Genomic DNA, 17,937 nt, shown 5'->3' on the forward strand with positions numbered 1-17,937 from the left:
ACCTGAGGCAAATGTATAGCCAAAAGAATGCTAAAGGATTTCACCAATTATCAAGAAAGCTCCAAATTACGAGAAGGCCATCTCCCATAGACTCCATTATAATGAAATATTTCATATTTTAAAAAAAACGATATACTTCTTCTCAGTAGGAATAAAACTGTACTTTGTACTTGATCCTAATGAAGATATAATTATCCTTATTGGAGGAATACCAGTCCCATTGGGTTTATTTAGTGTTTAAATGATTTTAAAGGAAAACTATACCCCCATAATGAATACTTTAGCAACAGATGGTTTATATCAAATTGAATGACATACTAAAGAATCTTACCAAACTGAAATATATATTTACATAAATATTGCCCTTTTACATCTCTTGCCTTGAACCACCATTTCGTGACTCTATCTGTGCTGCCTCAGAGATCACCTGACCAGAAATACTACAACTCTAACTGTAACAGGAAGAAGTGAGGAAGCAAAAGGCAGAACTCTGTCTGTTAATTGGCTCATGTGACCTAACATGTGGTTTGTATGTGTGCACAGTGAATCGTACGATCTCTGGGGGCGGCCCTTATTTTTTAAAATGGCAATTTTCTATTTATGATTACCCAATGGCACATACTACTAAAAAAGTATATTATTATGATAATGGTTCATTTACATGAAGCAGGGTTTTACACATGGGCTGTTTTACTCAGTATCTTTTAATAGAGACCTACATTGTTTGGGGGGTATAGTTTTCCTTTAAGCAGACAAGTATGGTGATCCAAATTACAGAAAGACTAACTGTAAAGCCAGAACATTCTACTTGAACATCTATTCTACTAGAACATCTATTTGTTGGGGTTGAAAATAGATTTTAACTCTCAATACTTCTACCCCTTTTCATTGTGTCTTGTTTTTCTGTCTGTACATGTTGGAGCTCTTTGGTTAACTATTCACAGCCTTTACATTTTATTTAACCTTTTTAAGTGCCATCCAAAGACTACACACTTTCACACTGCCAGCTGTTTTTGTTTCAACTTAAGGCACTCTCTCTTTAGGAGCATTTCCGGAGGGGAACTTTGTTTAACCTTGGATTTATTTTTATAGGCTTTCTACATCTCCCCTAATTTTTGTGTAATACTACTTCTGTGAAAAGACACAGAACAAAACAACAAATTCTCACAGCACCTCTCCAAAATAGTTTAGCTTTCAAGGCTAGAAATTGCAACAATAAATTTGTGCCACAAAACTATATATTCGTGTACTAGGAAGTCTTTCAACCCCAAACCATAAAACTGAAAAATTGCCCTCAAAGCTTGCAATTTACCGCATCTTTCACATGCTGTTATATACCAATATAAAACTCAGTCATCAGTATGAATGTCAGTTTGACACTCAGCATATATAGGATGATAAAAGACTCTACAAAATTAAAATAATGCAAACAAATTGTCATGGCTGCAATTTCAACTGCTGCAAAAACAAATTGGAGTGTCTGGGGGGGGGGGTCACAACTGACACTAGTTTTCACGTGTGTGGTGGTGCATGCCATTTGGGCCTGGACCCCCGGAAGTTACACTCCACAAAAAAACACATGTATTATGTTTGGAAAGCACACATTCTGCAAATTATAAAATTGACAAATGTGTGTCTTTACTCTAAAACAAGAAACACCAAAGTTAAAATTTCTCAGTTTTGATGACAGTTTTTTTAAGTCACCTTAAAATTTGCAATTTACATGTTATTAGGTACTAAGATAAAATTTCCCAAAATACAAATTACAGAAGTCTTCTGAATAGTCTGATGCCCAGTATGGATAGATTTACCATGTCAAACCCTAAACACAAATATTGCACACACTTTTATGGACAAAAAAAAAAGCAATCAATAGCAATGCAGAACCATCCCTTAAATCCAAAAACAGCTAAACAAAACCAATATTCTTGCAGAGAGAGAGATCAATGGCCAAAATCACACTTTCCATTATCTCAATATTAAATTATACAGTACAAATAAAACAGGGATACAAAAATGAAATTAAATGGCTAAAAATGCAATACAGGTATTTGATCCATTATTCTGAAACCAATTATCCAGAAAGCTCTCATTTACAGGAAGACCATCTCCCCTAAACTGCATTTTAATTTTAAAAGTGACTTACTTTTTCCTGTAAAAATAACACTAACTTTTACATCTTCCCAACTATATAATAAAATATAATATATATTGATAAGAGCATAAAGATAATATATAGATGCGATAAAATATATAATTAATACTTTTTGGAGGCAAAGCAACACTATTGGGTTAATTTGATGTTTAAATGATTTTTAGCAGATTTGAGGCATGGAAATCCAAATTAAAGAAAGATACATTATCCAGAAAACTATGTCCCAAACACTCTGGATAACAGATTACTATACCTGTAATATTGTGATATGAAAGAATCGTTTCATGCTACAATTAGTGTTTACAATAGTTACACTGGCTTTTTTAGGGCAAAATAATACACTAATGAAGATGCTGTTTTAAAAGCCGACACTTCACTCCAGAGACAAAGTGCTGCAGAAAGTAGGTTCGCTGGTGTAAACAGTTACAGAAGGCCCCACAATTTTGGGCAAAAGCCTGAAGGACAGAGGAATCAGCTGAGGAGTGTGCTGTTCCCCATCCCACTCCTGTCTGTACATGCAACCACCCTCCTACCTTAGATGGGGGCTGTGGATGGACAGTGTAGGAGGGCTTATCAGCAGTGCATAAGAATGACAAGAAAAACATTTATACAGGGGGGCCTTGCAACTGCACAGTATGCCACTGGTAAAGAAAAGAAAAAAGAAAAACTCCAATCGAGAATCCAATATTTTGGAAGTTCTTCTGTTCAGTAGATGAGACACATGGGAGTGATTTATGGATACTGAAACATTTCAAAAACGATTGAACAAGAATAAATGATTAAATTGGAAATAGTGAGTTTGGAAAGCTATCCAAAGACTAAGATGACTCAGTGGGGACTTAAGAAAATCAAATGCCTCCAGGTCTCAATTGAAATGATTAACGTTTAAATTAAAAATTGGAAAAAGATACAACTTTCCACTTAATGCCTCCCACAAGCTTGCTATAAGAAAACGTCCTACGATATATAGCCCTCCTACTGGCCCTGGACGAGGAGCACGAGCGATAGTTTGCAACCATTTGTTTTGCATGCTACATTAGTGTCTCGGTTCTTGAAGTGAGAGTGAGAAAGTGAGTACTAGTCACATGGCATAAGCGTCATTGCTGACCCTCAAATACCCGTCCCCCACTCACAGCTGTAGTGGGACGAAAAAATAGCAGACACGTTGAGTTTCAAACTCCCAAAAGTTCAGCGCAGAAGTATAGCATTCACAAAATATTTCGAGCAAAAATAATATTGCTGTTTAGCTCACCATGCCGAGGGCTACTGATATGGAAAAGGTTGCTTGGTAGAGCTTTGTTGTCCTCTAGACTCCATGAGCTTCAATCAGGAAGGATTCTGAACAAGAAGGGAAATAACAGACACAAGGTTCAAGAGGAAGATGAGGACAATTATATATTTTTACTAAGAAATGTAAAAGGAAGTATAGGAAAGAAATGGAAGTGAAAAATGATGGACAGAAACTAATTGACCTACTGTAAGAGAAGGTTGATGATAAATCAGGGTTTAATTTGTGGTTTTATTGCTATAGAAATGTTTGTTTTCTTATATATATGCATTTATTTGCTTGGAGGCTTAAACTGAAAAAGACCCTGTACTGGGTTGAGCCATTCTAGTTAATGAGATACACTTCGCCGATTAGCAATATTCCATGTCTGATGAAGCACTTGACTGCTCATTAGGATTGGAACAAGAGGAAAACGAGTCTGCATATGCCTTTTCAGGATTAAGGAATAACGGTGTTTATTTCCACCACATTCTCACTCACACCGAGAATCTTACTTTTGTCAGTTTGGTAAAGAAAGATTTACGCACAAATCAATGGAATAAGATGGTGTTCTCTAATATGACGAAAGAGGACATGCAGGTATTATGTGAATAAAAATGTTATCTGGAAACCCATAATCCAGAAAACTCTGAATTACGAAAAGGCAGTCTCCCATAGGCTCCATTTTATCCAAAATTTTTAAAAGTATTTCCCTTTTCTCTGTAATAATAAAACAGTACCTTGTACTTGATCCAAACTAAGATATAATTAATCCTTATTGAAAGCAAAACCAGCCTATTTGGTTTATTTCATGTTTACATTATTTTCTAGTAGACTTGTGTGAAGATCCAAATTACAGAAAGATCCCTTATTCGGAACACCCCAGGTCCCGAGTATTCTGGATAACAGGTTCGATACCTGTATTAAAATCTCCTGACAAGGGTGGGGATATGGTCCTATGAGGGAAAGTTGACAGTAAAGCTTTCAATTATGTGATAGGAATCAGTATTTGAAATGAATAGCGAATCCCACATAGAAAGTACAGCAAGTTCTTGGAAAAAAAGCTTATTAAGAGGGGCTAACGGTAATATTTGAACTAGGTTTTCTTTCATGTATTGATGAAGGTCCAAAACCGCTTGTCCTCTGTGTTGCCTAGGCATCCCAATGTGTCAGGAATAAATGACCAGACAAAGCATAAGCCAATATTTGTTATATTCCGTCTTGAAAGGTTTTTCATCTTCTTTAACAGATACAGGCAATTATATACAACCCCTTTTCCAAAAAAAGTTGGGACACTGCATAAAATATAAAAAGATAATAGAATGATTTGCAAATCATTTAAACCCTATATTTAATTGTAAAGACAAAATATCAAATGTTGAAACAAAGAAATGCTATTGTTTTCTGAATTTGATTCCAACAACAAAACTAAAGTTGCAAGAGGGGCATGTTTTCCACTGAGTTGCATCACTCTTCTTTTAACAACAATCTATAAATGATGGGGAACTGAGGAGACCAATTGCTGTAGCTTTAAAAGTGAAATCTTGTCCAATTCTTGCTTCATATCAACTTTCAACTGCTCAACAATTCAAGGACTCCTTTGGTGTATTATTTGTTTGGTATTTGTTTTAGAATATGCCAAATGTTTTCAACGGTTGACAGTTCTGGATTGCAAGTAAATCAGTTTAGCAACTGGAATCTTTTAAATTTGGCAGTGTCTTTTTCAGGCATTCCCTGAAAAAGACATGAGGAGTGCAGTTGTGGTGCCTGCAGCTAGTTGCGTGTAAACTTCTTACATTAAAAAGGTACTTATTCCAAAATGTGCTTCTTGCACGAATGTATATTTTTGCTAGGCAATACTCTACTTTTTAGCTTTGCCCCTTGAGTAGAGAGATTTATTGGGATTCTCTGAATTTTTATGGATAGTATGTACTGTAGATGAAGAAATGAGATGCTCTTCAGCATTGTATAACTATTGGGTTTTCTGTTTCCTTGCCCTGGTCCCAGCTTTTTTGAAAAGTGTTGTCGCCATCAAAGTCAAAATGAGCATATCATCATACAACAATAATAGTATTGTAAATATTATATAGGGGTTAAATGATTTGCAAATCATCCTATTATCTTTTTAATTTATATTTTAAACAGTGTCCTTACTTCTTTAGAAATTAGTTATATGGAAATTACCTATGGCTAGTCTAGGGATTTTAAATAACTTTAGTATACATGCACATCTGGAAGGTCCACCTCTCGATGAGTCAGTATTGTGGCATATCCTATACAATAAAGACAAAAGAACACCCCAAGCAAATCCATGAAAGAGTGTTTGAAACTTGAGTGGATGGATACAAAAAATTATCTTAATATCCCTTGGAGAACAGTTAAATCAATAATAAAGAAATAGAAAGGAGTATTGTATAGCTGTAAATCTACAGTGGCATACTGGCATAATGAAACATAAATCATGAAGTAAAAAAAATGTGGTCCAGGTCTCAAGCGCCAGACTATCAGCTGGGGGAGCAGAATTCATATAGTAAACGGCAAGAGTTGGCACTTTAGGAACCCACAAGGCCCAAATCAGTAAAGTAGAAAAAGGGAAATTGAATAGTAGCATGGTACATCAACGTCAGAGTTCATATCCCTGTGTAGCCTAGTATTAAGAATGAAAACCAGAATTTTTCACACCAAAACAACATCAGGGATCCAGTGAAAAGCAGGTATTGGGTATCACCCTCTACAAGGAGAACAGAAAATACAGAGGAAGATACGCGCCGACACTCCAAAATGATGAGGAAAAGGAATAAACTTTATCAAGGACATTGACAGACAATTAATTGAGACTGTTTATCTTTCTGCTCATCTAGGAAATGTAAAAAAAAAATTTTTGTGATGGTTACTCTAGCATTGCAGGTGTCAGACACCTCTATTAGTCCTGATATTCTGAGTCATAGTTTTGAAGATACTTGCTTTATTTCCCTTCTCAAATCTCTACAAAAGAAGAATGATAATCAGCCAGGTAAAGCTGAGGTTGATCTGGATTTTGATAGAAGGTTTCAAGTCAAATCCAATTTTATCCGAAGCATCTCCAGTATGGTATGATTAATTTATATCAAAAGTAAGTTGAAAGTGATCTTGTCTCTTTAAATAATGCCATCCCTTTGTATCATAAAAATCTTTCACTTGAAAGGCAATAAATAATCTTAAAGTGCCAGTAATACCACCTTTCCCATATATTTATCATACCTCACAAAAGTCAATATAAGGTACTGGATGATTACCATTGAAAGGTTGGGAAGAGACTGTTGCTTCTTTGTTCTAAATATAGTATCTACACCATATTTAAGTGATTACCAGTTGCCACATAATAAGCAATATGCATCATTACTTAGATAATCTGCAGACGTTGGAAGATTTCCTTGCTGGCAGAATGTCATATTAGCATAGGATGAAAACAGGCAGCGCTGAACAGATGTCAAGCTGCACAAGGATGCAGTATAAAGACAAAAGACACTGCTAACATTACAAATACTGATAAAATATTGCAATACTGATGATGCAGGATAAACCTTTTACATAAAGTGTTCAGAATATATTTTAACAACATACTGAGGTATTACTTGTCGATTAAGTCTGGTGACTTTTGTCATCAGATTTGCTGGGTGAATTCCTAAAGGTAGCACACCTCTCACAAGTCACCATCACCTACTAAAGGTGAAACTTATTGTTGCACCCATTAATCCCTTAGGGCAGTGCTGTCCAATTTATATGATACAGAGGACCGAAATTTTTCTAATCTGCATGGTGGAGGGCCGATAATGGAAGCCAGTGTTAGCCCCTCCCTGTTTTTAGACCACACCCACTATAAACCACACCCATGTTACCGCAAGACCATGTCCACATTAATAGCACACCAAAAAAAAAAAAAACAGATGGTTGGTGCTCACTGCAGGGATCAGGGCCAGAACTAGGGTTAGGCAGAGTAGGCGGCTGTCTAGGATGCCATCATTGAGGGAAGCACTTTTAATGGGGTTTTAGTTTATTTAATAATTTGTTTCAGTAATCATGGTCACTCAGTCGGGTGGAATCCCCCTCCTTCACCTTCTCCCTCTTGCCAGCAAGTAATAGCGCCTTCTATGCGGTGCGGCAGTGCAGAGCGACGTGCTTATACGCATCAATGACGTTGCTGATGCGGTTGGGTGACAGAGAGAGGCAGAGAGCAGGCGGTCTGCTTGGTGTGGCTCTCGCTGCTCTCAGCCTTGCACAGTTGCACTGAACTGAAGACTTTCTTTCTATTACTGTGAAAGTGTGAAGCTTCCTGCTGGCACAGCCAGGTACAGATTTGGGGCCCATATGTTTGCTGTTGCTGCTGGGCGCTGGCACAGGTACATAAATACTTGGGGGCAATATGATGTGATCCGATTTATTTTTGGCTGCTGCTGGCACAAGTAAAGATTGGGGGCAATATGATGGCTGCTGGAGGGCTGTATGATGCATGGCTGATGGGCTTGCTGGTACAGGTATTGGGGGGCAGTATAATGGATGGCTACTGGCACAGGTATGGGGGGCAGTATGATGGATGGCTGCTGGGTTTGCTGGTACAGGGGGCAATAATATAAATAAAAAAGTGTTGTACATTTTCTTGCTTTCTTAATTTAAAAGCCAACATTGTAAGGACAGGACAGGGTAATGCAGGACAGGGGGCACTGATTGAAGCTCTTGCCTAGGGTGCCAAACTAACTTGGCCCGGCAGGGATGCCACTCACGTGTGAAAAAAAAGTCATATTAAGGCATACCATTAAATCCATTTGCCTCCTCGTAATTTTGAAATGCTAACAAACCCCCAGAACAAATACCAGGCTTATGTTCCATAGGGATCATAGGTCAGGCAGAGTATGGCACACACAGGGAGCAAAGAGCAGGCGATGTATGACACACACAGGGAGCATAGGGAAGGCAGAACAGAGCAGGAGACAAGAAAATCAGGACCAGTCTAATATGTACTACATACAGTGACAGTGCTGGTGCCCCATTAGCATTTTGTATAAGGTGTGAACAGGTGAACAATATGGGCAGTTTCAGTCTGGGTCTCAGGTGTGAACAGTACAGGGCTTTAGGGTGTGAACAATAGAGGTGTCACAAGTGTGAACAATGCAAGGGGGATCACATGTGTGAATACAGGGGATTACAGTGTGAATTAGGGGATTACAGTATGAATTTGAGGTTTAAACTATGCAGGGGCCAGTTAATCTCTGTATTGATAATTTTTTAATCTTACAAATGGTAATCAGACACAGCAGGCAGACTTTGATGTGGAGGGCCACATAAAGACAGCCCTGCTTTAGTGGAACTTCTTCCAGAACTGATTATCTTCAACCTTTGATATTGTGTCTTCCAAGCTGTATTAGGGATAGTGGCCAAGTGGTGAACCTTATGCATTCCACTGCTAAAGTGGAAGCCCTTTATTCTTGTATACTGCATAAACTTGAAATAAAGGTTGTTGCTTTTCATTTAAAACAATACAGTACTTATAATCAGTCTTTTAAAGACTTAAAAGCCATTTGATTTTCACTCCCACATTTTTTTTCTGTTTGGGGATAGTGATAAAGATTATCTTCAAAAGAAGAACAGTTACTGTCCTTGACTTTGCCCCATCATTTGCAAATTCATATATGAGATGGTGCATATGTACATCTATAAATGGTTATAAATGTTCCATTCACTATTATGGATTATATATAGATGATTTACTGTTGATTTAAAGAGGTGGTCAGGAATCTTGATGAGTTTGTTAAATATTTGAATCTAAAGTTCAATAGCATACAGTTTTTGAATGTCATCTTGATTAAGGGTTAGACCATGACTACTCAGTTATTCAAAAAATATTATAGGCCCCATCTTCTCACCCTAAATATCTGGTACACAATATTACAATAAGTCAATTTAAATGCTTGAGACACATTTGTTCCAATTTTAATAATTTTGTTTGAAGTCTTGTAAATTGAGGGCCACACAAAAAGTCTCACGACCATATATAGCAAAGGCCTGTTTAAGTTCACTACAACACATAATCCTTTATTTAAAAAGTAAAACATCAAATTAGCCTATCATTCAGTGCTTAGGGCACAAAAACTTTTAAGGCTTTGTACAGATGTTTTTTTTCTACTTTATTGATTTTGTCCTTGTACATACCTAGAGTGCTTACATTTGTTCAAAATCTGCCAAGAACAAGCTACCCACCCAAAGTGAACAGGAGACTAGTGAGACAGGCCACAAAAGATCCTTCTGATCCTGTGGGCTTCTAGCAGTGTCACCATATATTTATATATATATGCATGCTTGCTTGCCTGCCCCTAGGCAAGTATCACAGAAACACACTTTTTATACTCACACACAGAAATATCTTTCTAGAAAGATCGGGGACTTTTGAACACTTATACCTCACACATAAGCAAACTACTCAATAAGTGTATATGCACATATACCCACAACCACATTTTTTGCTCGATGTAGCTAGCATGAGCACTGTTACATCGATTAGCTTTTGTTATTTCAATAATTGTTATAGCTTTGTATTGCATTCTCATTTATGCACAGCTGTGAATGCTTATTTATGCCCACATATTAATTCTCACAAAGTGCCCAGTTTTTTATTGCTTTAATTTGATTGTTTTTATTTTTTCATTGTCTTGCATTGGTTTTTATGCAGCAGCCAGTCAATCAAGAGTCAAGTGTCAATCTGAAAAATTGTTAAGTGACAATTTGTAGGTCTTTACATGCCAGATACTTTGGTAATCCTATGCATTGGGCATCACATGGTTCAGAAGACTCCTAGCATTCATATTTAGGATTTTTTAGCCGTGTACCTAAGGTAATTTAATACAAGAAATCTTTATCTTAGATTTGCAATTTGGTATTTTGGAGAGGCATTCACCCATTTTGAATTCACAAGAATGCATACTGTAAAGTAAATATGGGTACTCTTATGGCCCCTTTGACAAATAAAACACAGACTGCATCCAAAGTTTCAACCATAAAAATGTTGATTTTGGGGTCTCTACATGGCACATACTTTGATAACTCGCATTAGACCAGACCATTGGCATTCATATTTAGTTTGTTTCCTCTTAATACCTGTGGGGGATTAGATGATGCATTTGCAAGCTTTGGTGATTTTTAGAAATTTCACAAAGAATCATAACTTTAGGAAAGCTTGCAGGTTAGAGCTAAAAGTCATATTAAGCTATTTTGAAACTGCCACAAGACTGGGGAGTTTTTGAGTCAACTTACTCTTAGGACATATAAAACATAGGTTGTATGTTTTATTTGCAGCAACAAAAGTGTTAGCAAATTCATATGCATGGCTGGTTTTAATTTTGGGGTCTGTGTTTGCCATATACTTGTATAATTTGATGTATATACGGGATCAGGCATTCCATATTTATGATGCTTTATCTTAGTACTTGACAGAATACACCTAATACCACATTTTCAACACAAGGAAAATAGAATTTTTGCTGAAAATCTAATTCTAGTACAGAATTACGAAGAAGTAGCACAACATTATTTTCTCACACTATCTTACAGCAGAGTATATATACAAAATCCCTTTTATTCACATTGGCTTTTTCGATAGGCAGAAGTCCATTACACAGGGGGATTATCTATGGACTGGTAATCTAACTGTATCTTGCAAGAACCAAACAAGCAGTAACTAAAATTTCCCTGTTTATCTTAAGAAATAACAAAAAAGCATTTTTCATAATTAAAACCATAGACAAAAAATAGTATTAGCAGAAGCCTTATTTATTAAACTGATATGGATCAAAGAGTATACTGCACCTTTAAGGACATACAGGATATAAGATGCTGTACAATGCAAGCCTTATGGTTATTACCATAAAAGTCAGAGCAATTACACAAGCATGAAGGCAAATTTAGGACGCTTATGTTGCTATAAAAAAACAGTATGTCGTTTTTATTGGTAAACACTGAAACAGAGCTTTAAGGATCACAAAATGCTAATAAAATATTAAACCCAGTTATCACTGAAAGAGTTTAATAAATGATGCCAATGTGTATTTTGTCCGTTATTTGTAAGCAACTGTATTAATATTTTATTTATAAAGTTGCCAGAAGGCTTTCCCAGAGTACAAAAAGCTACAATAACTATGAATTAGTAGATTCTCACCTGCTCATATTGTTCCTCGTTCACTTGCAAGGCAAGAAGAAAATCGGCATGCTGCCAAAAGAAATATGTGTATTACACATACATTTTCATTACATATAAATACATTGTACAACATGTAATGTAAAATGGGATGACTTTTGCCTAGCTCTATTACTCTGCCCCACTAACAATCAGATACTGCCATCCAGCTAAGGAGCAATACTTTTACAAGTAGGGCACAGAGTAAAACATAATATCATTCTTACAGTATTAAGCTGCTGTTTAAAAACCAGCTGGTTTCCTTTTACCCTTCTGTATTAAAACCAGCTAGTTTCCTTTTACCATTCTTCCTGCCAAAAAAACATTGTCAATTAGATTTTTCTTCTGATTTAAATTAGATTTTTTCCTGCTTTTCTTATTTTTCATATTAAATTATGGGGTACCAAAGGTAGAATAACGAGCTCTGAGAATAATAAAAGTAGAATAATTATGGCTTTAAAAACATGGAGCAGTAGCCTTCCGTCAGTGCCAGACGGGTCCACCAGAGAACCTCACCAAACCCATAAGCACACCAGCTATTCTACATTGGCTTCTCTTTATACACTTTGAGCACACCCTCTTGTTTGACTAGGGTCAGACTGACCTGCTGGGATACTGATCCCAGTAGGTCAGTCTGACCATGTCAACAAGAGGGTGTTGCTCACAGTATATAAAGAGAAGCCAGTGTAGAATAGGTATTCAGAATCCCTGAAAACAATATATATAAGCTCAAAAAGGCAGCAGGAATCTATTTTAGTATAATGAAGATAACCCTAATACTAACAAGATGCACAGGTTAACAATTTGGGATCTAGATTAAACCCTGCAACAAATTCGATGCTAGCAGCACCCAAGAATAGAAATCGAGACTGAGAAAAAGTATCCAAACAATGGAACTGGTATAGAAGGATCCTACGGATGATGTGCTGGTGGGTCTAAGATGGTCATCAATACTGTTATCAAGAGCATCAAATATAAAGTAGGAAATACACAATCCTTTGATTTTAATTATCCACATTCTAAACAAAAACCTCAGAGCTAGCATTAATACAAGAAACATGGTTCTGTATAACATACTTAAGCCAAGTCCTGCGATACCTCCAAAGGAGTAGAGGCACCTAATGATGCTCAATGGCCTTAAGGGACATGTAAACCCTATATTTTCTACCATGGGCACATCTCCCCCCACCCAAACGGCATAATTGTTACTGTATATATCACATTTTCCTAAAATAAATAGCACCATTCACCTGGTGGCCATTTTATATCTGCAAACAACACCCTTATTTAGTATAAAGTTAATGCAATCAAGAATGCAGGCTTACACAGGCAGGTTAAGATGAACTCAGGAGAGTAAATTAGAAGAAAAAATAGGGACAGTTATAGCAGAGTTTCTATGGGAACCAGCAATTCCATCTATTCACTGGTGGCTAGACTGGAGTGAGCAGGTTTAGTAATCTGAGCTAAGAATCACTGCCTTAGCTTGGAACTGAGCATGCTCAATAGCCAACAGTAAAAGAATTCTCAAAAAGGGGGACTAGTGGGATAGAGGAGGGGGAAGGACTCCTTAGTAATTAGGTGGATGCTGCAGCCTTACTACTATCCTTTGAACAACAGAGTAGCAGGTGTTTAAATTGATTATATCATGTGATAGAGTTTTTTTTTTGTGCAAAATTCATCAGTTAGTGGGGCTGCTACAGCCAGATACTGCATTGAAATCCGTTTCTCAAAAAAAAAAAAAAAAGTTTTTTTGAATATTTTCCCATGTGCCCCCAATTATGTGACTTGTGCTCTTATAGACTTCAGTCACTCTTTATTGATGCACTGCATGTTGGGAGTTATATAACCCTCTCCCTTACCTCCACCTGCAGCTCATCAATAGAACAATGGGAAGGTAACCAGATAACATCTCACCAACACTGCTAAAAATGCTTCATGCCCTACCTAGTAGTAGATATGAGAACAACACTTAATAGTAAAAATCCAAGTCCGGCTAACCCAAGTCGCAACTCCTTCAGTTACAATGAGTAGGAGAAACAGCTAATCTGAAAGCAGTTCAATTGTGAAGTGCTGGCACTTTCTGAAAGAAACCCGACAAGGCAAAATTAGCTGAGATGGCTGCCTACACACCAATAGTACAACTAAAACCATTTATTGATTTAAGAATAGCATTTTTTTATTGTAGAATAAATTACTTGCAATGTTCACGGTATAATTTAGTAATAAAAACTATATCATAAAAATCATGATAGAATCACTTCATAAATTTCAAAATGGCTGTTTAGAGATTACATTTTTTGTGGGGGGTTTTACAGGGCCTTTAATATGAGCTTACTCTTCTGACTATATTGCTAAAAAAAAAAATCCTACACAACTGTACTGTAAAAAAAATTACCTCTGGGGAACTGTGGTAACCTTTGTTTCACTCTTTAATAAATATGCCCCAAAATATGAAATAGGAATTACAATTTTAAGACAGCAATACTTGATGGATGCAAATAATTTAACCAAGCCAGGCAATGTACCCACCTCTGCCATCTCCTTCATCTTTTGTTCAAAGAATTCTAGTTCCTCTCGCACAGCAGGGAGAAGTGAATTTCTGTCATATGTTTTGTAGTGCCGCCTCTTGTTCTCCAAAAAAAACATTCGCTTCTCAATAGTTACATTTCCTACATGGTACAGAAAGACAAATGGAGGTGAGTGCATTGACATAGACAACCTACAGAGCAATTGTAGGCCTTAAGTTTTTGTGGCAAAAGTAGACGTTATTGCAACCAAATACTTACGGTCATAGACAAGAGAGATATGCAAGATGTGCCTATTCTTACTGTGCTCAGTGGTGAACAATTATCATCAATATTTTGCAAGTAAATTAGATTGGAAGTGTGAAGTAAGAAAAAGCCAGACAAAAGTTAGTGCAGCAATTAGTTGCTAAGCATTGGGCAGATGCCAGGCATAGTGCAGCTATATTTAAGTATATGCCAATAAATCCAAGCAAGAGCAAGTGATCCAGATAAAACTTTACTGCAATGTGAGGCCTTTTTAATATATGAATTACATTCTGTGGCTCCCAGAGGATTAAATGGACAATTGGTACTAAGTTGGTTTTAACATAAAACAAAAAATGGTATTCTATGTGTATTCTGTCGGGTTTTTTTAAATGATAAAATATCAGATTAAAAACAATGTATTTCCTATAGCGAGAATAAAAATGGGAGGTTTTCTTTCGGACAGATTCTCGCTCTCCAATGGCACACGTCAGGGTTGCCCCATGTCCCCCCTAGTGTTCAATTTAATAATGGAAACCATGGCACAAACAATAAGGGAGGAGCAGGGAATACGAGGAATAGAGGTGGGGCAAACAATGCACAAGATCGGCCTATATGCGGACGATGTTATTATAGTAATTACTAACCCAGAAGAAGGTATAGATATGCTACAAGGCATTTTGGAGAGATTCGGAAAGGTGTCCTTAACACACTGTACATGAAAAGTTTGTACCACTAATATCTGCTTTTTTCAATAAAGCCAAACTTTGAGTGAAAAAAAAACAATGTATTTAATTAACTTTCACAGGAAGCATTTTTCCCCATGGGGTTTACAAAGGTATATATGGACTTGTTTGCTGTAATCAATTTACACTTGCTAAAAGCCCTAATGTGGACCAAAAAAGTGGCTACATTTTGATATTAAATCACATACGAGTGCTGGTCCTTGTGAGATTTTACATAGCAATGTTTGTCATAAATTAACTTTGGGAACATTTTTGTTCACCACAGGTATGTGTCATTTGCATCTGCACACGGCCACTTCTTTATAAGCTATGGAATGATACAAAATAAATAAATAAATAAATAAATAAATATATATATATATATATATATATATATATACAGCAAAAAAGGGGTCCGCACTCTCAGGTCTTAAAACTGTAAAAAAGTTTTATTGTAAATACCAGACTAACGTTCCTCCGAGGCCTATCTATATATATATATCTATATATCTATATATCTATAACTATATAATACACAAAAGCTATGACTATCTTGTAAATTATATATCTTTATAAACGGTGAGTTCTGATGTCATCAGGTATAAACGGTGAGTTCTGATGTCATTTCTGTCACATGACTCACTGAAATGTGTGTATTATAATAAATAAAGTACCCCCAGTTGTAAAATATGAGGATATTAGAAGTTACCTCGGAGTTCCATGACCTGTATAAAAACACTCGGCCTCGTGTTTTTATATGGTCATGAAACTCCTCGGTAACTTTTAATATCCTTATATTTTACAAGAGGGGGTCCTTTATTCACTATATATATATATATATATATATATATATATATATATATATATATATATATATATATATATATATATATATATATATATATATATATATATATATATATATATTTACATTCATACAAGAGAACTTGTAATTTGTTTCTTGGTTTTTATTTTTTAGACCTTGTTCAAATTTGAAGTCGATATAAGAAAACTGGTTCATCTCTTTCCTTTTTTTGCGCTTGCCACTTGGGTCTGGAGACAACTCCTGCCAATGTTTTATAGCATCAGAAAAAGCCTGAAAACAAAAATAGTGTACTCAATTATGTAACTTGTGAAACATCACAAAAAACCCATAACAAAACATGTTATTAGTAAGATATAATTTCCTACTGCATTTTAAACAAATTATTATCCTTATTCAACAAATGTTTTTACAGTCTTTCATGTTTCAAAGTACTGAGCTTTTCTGTTTTATCTTACTTGATGCTTTATTTACCAGCAGGTCCTTCCAGCAGATGCGAGGGGATCCTTTGCATTAGAAGAGGGGAAGTTCCATTACAATATTTAAAATATATTTTCTCACTTTTTATAGTGAGAGTTGGCAGATACATTAGATAGCTTCAAGACGGGGTTGGGTGGCTTTTAAGACAATACAAGGTTACTAAGCTGATCCAGAGATTGATCCAATTACTATCTTGGGGTAAGGAAGGAATTTTTTCCTCCTCCTCATAGGTAAATTGGAAAGGAATCAGATGGGTTTTCTGAATATCTCTGGTTCAACTACCAGTTAGGCAGGTTTGAACTTAATAGTGTGTCTTATGTCAACACAAGTTTCTATGTAATCATTCAGCTTTAACAGAAATTTTGGCATAAAAAACAGGACGGGTTCAGCCAATGTTTCTAATGCTTTATGTGTAAATAAAAAGTGTACTCTTTTCTGTGGCAGGCTAAAACGAGCACAATCTCTTTCATGGCCGGCTAAAACTAACAGATTCCCCTTCCGATCAAGCCAACCCTGTACAACAGACACTTAAGACAAACTCTGTAGTAAAAAATACATAACTCGCATATTTAACCAGGCATAAAAACATTACTGCCCAAAATGAAGTAAACCTATATAAGATAAATATCCCACTAGATGGGTCACAGTGAGCGATAGGTGTAAATGTATAGAATATGAGATGAATTCAAATATTCTATCAAATATCTGGGCAAATACTTCAGATAAGGATTCATATTTATAAAGGAACACTAAAAGGCATCTTTAAAGTGAAAGGTACAATCAGTGAAGAGGTGTCACTTTGTTAGGCAACCCCGAATGATTCCTTTTGCTAAGCTAGTTGCCCAGGCTGGCAGTCCAGCTGGGGGAAGCAGCAAGCAAAGGGGTTATCAGCATACGGTCCACTATGTTGGTGGCCTAATTAGGTAAAGATTTACATATTTGGTAAACTTACTGTGTAAATTCAGCTTCACCTTTCTTTTTCTCCCATCTCCCCTATGTACACTATTCTATAACACCCCCCCATGTGAAATTCTACCCTTCCTTCTACTTTTTCTTTATTTTGAATGTATGTTTATGCGAAATGATTGTTACTCATAAGCCTGTGTCTCTTTCAGTTAAATATAAAAATGTTTCTTCTAGGTTATGAAGTCAGAGGCAGCGAGTCATAGCTAGAACTAAGAAGGGGGGGACGGGACACAGAACCCATCATTTTTGGGTTCGGCCAAATGCCAATTATTTCAGATACTGACTCAAATGGAAACAACCATAATTTGCATATTTAATAATAGAAAAATGTTTCAAATTGCATCAGTGGTGAACCAAAAAATGTGCTATTTAGTTCTGCAGAGCTGTAAAGTTGCATAAATAAATGGGTTCAGTTAAGAGGAAAAGAAGATTATATGGGTCATTTCCGACCACAAGTGCAGTGTATAAAGTGCAATTTTGAGCAAAAGTAGACATTTTTTTACCCACTACACTTGCACTTGTAAATGACTCATAAGGAAAGTGCACAGCA

At 36.2% G+C, this 17,937-nt stretch overlaps 1 protein-coding gene across 3 annotated transcripts in view; it reads right to left on the reverse strand.

Moving 5' to 3' along the window:
- rnf216.L (ring finger protein 216 L homeolog) overlaps positions 1-17,937 on the reverse strand; it is a 78,974-nt gene that overhangs the window by 17,999 nt on the left and 43,038 nt on the right. For all 3 annotated transcript variants that reach the window (XM_018233923.2, NM_001114820.1, XM_018233924.2), the window contains 3 exon segments: positions 16,100-16,214; positions 14,155-14,294; positions 11,608-11,658 (listed from right to left, as the gene is read on the reverse strand). In XM_018233923.2, coding sequence (XP_018089412.1) covers positions 11,608-11,658; positions 14,155-14,294; positions 16,100-16,214 — 306 coding nt within the window.

Source organism: Xenopus laevis, chromosome 9_10L (assembly GCF_017654675.1).
Source record: "Xenopus laevis strain J_2021 chromosome 9_10L, Xenopus_laevis_v10.1, whole genome shotgun sequence".
Lineage (NCBI taxonomy): Eukaryota > Metazoa > Chordata > Amphibia > Anura > Pipidae > Xenopus > Xenopus laevis.